Genomic DNA, 5,083 nt, shown 5'->3' with positions numbered 1-5,083 from the left:
AAAATTCACCAACTGCACATTTCTTCTTAAGTAGTTAGCAGCGTAATATAAGTAGTGTTTCAAAAGAGCAGAAGAAATCTTATGTTTTTTCAACAATAACAATATTTGTTGTTAATGTGTTGCTATGAGATGAGCGCGTTATCTGGTAACGAACTGCCACGAAGTATAAATCAGATTTTTCCTTTTGTGTTGAATGTCTTTTTCTTAGTACATTTACCACAATGACAAAAAATAAAATTCACCTTTCTAAAAAAAATTCACCAACTGTACAATTCTTGTCAAGCAGTTAGTTGTGTAAAATATATAGTTTTTCATCAGTAACAATATTTGTTGTTAATCTGTTGCTAAGAGATGAGCGCGTTTCTGGTAACTAATTGCCACGAAGTGAACATCCGATTTTTCTTTTTGTGTTGAATGTCTGTTCAGTAATATATTCACCACCAATGACAGAAAAAAAAAAAAACATTTTCACTAATTAAAAATTTACCAACTATAAATTTCTTCTGTTTAAGCAGATAAGCAGTATTTCAAAAGAGCTTATGTTGTATAAAGAATAATTAATTTGGTGTTAAGAGATGAGCATTTCTTTTCTGTTAACAAACTGCCATGAAGTGTAAATCAAATTTTTACTTTTGTGTTCAATGTCTGTTTCATAATACATTTACCATGAAACTAATTTTCACTTTTCTGAAAAATTCATCAACTGCACAATTCTTCTTAAGTAGTAGCGTAAGATAAATGCTTAAAAAGAGCAGAAGAAATCTTATGGGTTTTTTTTTAACAATAATAATATTTGTTGATAATCTGTTGCTAAGAGATGAGCGCTTTTACTGGTAACCAACTACCACGAAGTAAATATTTGATTTTTACTTCTGCAAAATTTACCAACTAAATTTCTTGTGTTTAAGTAGATAAGCAATATTTCAAAAAGAGACAATGTTTTATAAATATTATTACTTGCTATTAATGTGGTGTTAAGAGATAAACATTTTTTTTTCTTGTAACAAACTGCCACGGAGTATAAATCAGCTTTTTATTTTTGTGTTAAATGTTCAATGGCAGCATTTAGGCTAAAATTAACATTTTGGCTCATTTTAGCTCATACACCAATTTTAACATACTGAATGGAGTAAGTTCATGTTGCTCCACATGCTTGTGACTCTCCACATGCTATTGAGTTCATTGTACTCAGTAATATCAATGATAAAAAATTAGCATCAATGCTTAAAAATGCTAATTTGATGCTAATAATTAGCATCAATTTTTAGCATCAAATTAGCATCATCGTTGGGTGATGGGTGCCCATCACCCAACTAATTTTGGTTGCCCGTCGGTTGGAACACAGCATCAGAACACTGTTCCAACCGACAGGCACACTTTGGCAGGCCCCGTTTAAATTTCTTCAGAAATGTTCTAGTTTGCACATAAAACTGCCAGGGGTATGAATAATTTCAGACTTAACCACTGTTTTCCTTTTCTGCCAGAACAACCAGACAATGGCTCCTTTGTCTTGTTCAAATGATGTATTTTATTTACTGAACTGACACGTTAAATAAGTTTAAGCACACTCCCCAGCCGTTTTCTGCTTTCTGTTATGAATAACCAGCATTTAGTTGCTCAATAATGCATGTGAATGCTTATTGTTGGCTCTTTTTGTTGTTCGGCTGCAGCGCGGGTTCTTAAATGCCAGTGAAGTCGCTGATTTTTTGGTGTTAAGTCGGTCTGTTGCTGTCGTTCCTGATAGTCTGAACCCCGTCTCCACGTCGTCGTCTTGTGTGATGACCAGCAGCCTATGGGGAACGCCTGCCGCCACGCCCTGCACGCCGCGCAGGCTCAGCCTCAGGCCATCCGAATCATCCACCAACCTCAGGCAAGGCTGAAACTGTTTCAAATTAAACTGCTTCTCAGAAAAGTGTCACAATTGTCTACTTGGAAAAAATATTGTGGCAACTAAGTTAATATTATTGAAACAACTTTAAGAACTTCTAGTTTAAGTAAACACTATTGAATTTATATTTCTGTGCACAATTCCTTGTGCAGAAATGTGTGGTAAAATACGTTTAGTAATTTTGATTTGATAGTATTTGTGCTGAAATAAGTAAAATGCAACTAATAAATAATTAAAATTTTATATAATCAATATAAAAAACCAAACTGCACAGTTATTTTTTAATGGATAGGCTGCCAGTATTTATTTTATAAATATTAAATTTACTGAGTGACACTATTTTGTCCCACATTTTAACATGGCATAGCAACACAAAGTTATATGAAAATGTAAGGTGGAGAGAAAGCCAAATAGGCTTTTGACATTTAATCATGGTACGCATTTGTATTTACTCCCACTTTACTTTGATACCCATCAATAAAATCCAGTGAAAACAATTGCTCCAATAGCCTTAGTGATCTCTCGGAGGCCTCTGCAGCTGAATAAAATACTTGTAACATCAACATGTGAAACATTTCCGCTCGACTTGACATCAACACAGTTTACAGTACAGTGTACAGCTAATTTTGATTCAAGATTTTTTTATATCTATATTTTTTATTAACCAATTAATAATTTACAGGCAAAAACTGTTTTTTTTTTTACAGAATTTGAATTGAGTGAAGCTAAAACAATGAATTTTGGGTAGAACAAATTTACAAACAAATCTGTTCGTTTTGTCTTAAATCTAAAACGTATCTATCTTTTGTCCAGTTTTGTCTTAATTACTACTCTGAGTGTTTTGTTCTTTCAGCAAATGGCATTTTTTTGAGTGTGTATGGCTTCTGTAACGATTAATCGATTACTAAATTGGCTGACGATTAGTTCAACAATCGATTTATCTCTATTTATCTGATTAATCGCTATGGCCCTGCATACATAGCCACATTATAAGGAGACTTTTTAAAAATATATTGTTCTGTTCATAGTAAGTAAAATTTTATTTGTACAGCACTTTCCAAAAGTCACATAGGAAAAACAAATCAAACATAACATCAGATTAAATTAAAAGTCTGTACTAATGAGCTTTTAGGTTTTAAAATAATAAATGGATCAAATAAATTTAAAAACATTTTCTTTTCACTTTGTGTGACTATAACAAAATATCTCATTAAAATTCATTTAGGTTTGTGGTTGTAACAACATAAAAAGATGCACGCTTTTTCAAAGTATTTCACATTAATCTGTTTTGATTTAAGAATTTGTTAATATGTAAAAAAAAAAAAAAAAACAAAGTTCAATATTTCTTGGTCCTGTCCGTTTAGAGATGGAACGCGCACCACCAGCACTTCTCTGGGGTTAGTGCGCCTCCTGCAGGAGAGGGGGATCTCAGCGGCAATGTATCACCAGAGCCAGGGCCTGGAGTACAGCCAAGGCACCGGAGGAGTTCTGTTCAGCACCTCCATCGCCCCCAACAGGGCATCCAACGCCGAACACCTGCGACCTGCCACGCCTCCAAACTCCCCGACGAGGCCCTGCGCCTCGGCTGCCACAACCTCCGAGGGCTTCGACTTCAAGAGCCCGTCGTACGACAACTTCCTGGCGTCCAAGCCGGCGCGCTCCATCCTGAAGGAGGTGACGGGGACGAGAGGCCGGCAGAGAGCGAGGGACTGCGAGAGCCAAACGGACGTCAGCGTGGCTGTCCACAACCTCAACCTGTTGGACAAGGTGAAGCGGCTGGGCGTGGCCGGAGGCAGGGCAGCGAGCCCCAGTCCCCTCCTGGGGCCGCTGGGGGGGCTGCGCAGGTCTGGGTCCCCCTTTGGGCCGGATGGAATGAGAAGGAACAGGAGCTACCCGGCCATGGTTGGCGCCAGCATGGCCATGAAGGCCCCGGGGCCACAGGAATAGTCCGCACTGCTGAGTGAGTGGGGAGGGCAGGAACTGGACCGGCTGCTGAGCGGTCGCCTGCAGGGTTCCAGCTGTAAACAACAAAAATCTCCACGGCAGTTCTACTTGAATTTCATCCCTAACGCTATACAGGCGGCTGATGCCTGAAATAAAGATAAATTAATTTAAAGGGATAAAAGTCTAGTTAATACATACATTTCAACCATTCAATGTAAAAGCAGTTTTACTTTTGTGTTCTTGAATTAAAAAAAATCTCTTTAATGGCCTGCATGATATCAAATTTGATTCATGATTCTATTTCAGGAATCATCAGGAAAGTTTTGTCATTAGTTTTTTTCTATACGGTATTCGGCTCGTTCAGATTTTTGACGTGAGGTTTCTGGTCAGAGGTTAAGACCTGTGAATTTCTTGCTTTCAGCAGGAAGTAGTTAATTTCCTTACCGGCTTCTGAGTTGGCATCTTTTCTACCTGATAGAAATCTAGACTTAGTCCTTCAGGTTTTAGCTATATCCACAGCATCAGGAAATATTCCTTAAAGGTTTCGTTAACTTTAGCGTTAACGGCTTGAAATTTAACCTAGCTTTCCAGAAATGGTAAGTTATTTTAGTTAATTCATGGTTAAAGAAGAAAAAGACTTAAACTTTCATACAGAGCCAGGTTGGTTTGGATGGCTTGCTTCCCTTAATAATTGAAATCAACATTTAAAAATAGCTTTTTGTATTTAATTTGGTTTAAATCAACATTTGTTGGATGACATAAAAACCTGAAGCGGAACAACTGCAGAAAACTTTAAGGAAGCAAGCAATTTTCACAATAAAAGACTGTGGTTGTCTAGAGTCCATTCTCACAACAGCATGTTGAGTTTATCCAGATTCACTTATTCACTGCAAAGCTTATGAGGTGTCCAAAACAAAACGGTGTCCTTGATTTTTACCATGTCTAATTTGTCAATCAGCTGGTTTATTTGGACTGATGTGTGTAGGTTTGTCGTTTTGTGTGGGATCAATGTTACACACCACGGATCATGTGGCTCTTCTGTGTACATGATTAAAGACTTTTCTGTAAATAGCCTATGCTAAGATAAAGATCAGCTATTTTCTGCAGGAAAGATACTGACTGATCGAAACCTCTGAAGTTTTAAAGTAGCATTTATGCCAAAAGCTCATGAAATACTACAACTCTTATTATTTTGTGGTGGACTGCAGTGCAATACTCCTGCGCTTGACATCTAAATATTTTTTTTAATTA

The 5,083-nt window shown here is 37.0% G+C and overlaps 1 protein-coding gene across 2 annotated transcripts in view; it reads left to right on the top strand.

The window, feature by feature from the left end:
• The window catches only part of trak1b (trafficking protein, kinesin binding 1b), a 16,224-nt gene extending 12,121 nt beyond the window's left edge, over window positions 1-4,103 (top strand). For both annotated transcript variants that reach the window (XM_007559749.2, XM_016675171.1), the window contains exons 16-17: window positions 1,745-1,870; window positions 3,253-4,103. In XM_007559749.2, coding sequence (XP_007559811.1) covers window positions 1,745-1,870; window positions 3,253-3,835 — 709 coding nt within the window. In that variant the 3' untranslated portion in view covers window positions 3,836-4,103. The remainder of the gene's footprint in view (window positions 1-1,744; window positions 1,871-3,252) is intronic.
• Window positions 4,104-5,083: the final 980 nt, after the last annotated feature.

The sequence above is a fragment of the Poecilia formosa genome, unplaced genomic scaffold (assembly GCF_000485575.1).
Source record: "Poecilia formosa unplaced genomic scaffold, Poecilia_formosa-5.1.2 Scaffold107, whole genome shotgun sequence".
Taxonomy (NCBI): Eukaryota; Metazoa; Chordata; class Actinopteri; order Cyprinodontiformes; family Poeciliidae; genus Poecilia; species Poecilia formosa.
The sequence above is the reverse complement of the archived record's forward strand: the minus strand, read 5'-3'. Positions and strand labels throughout refer to the sequence as shown.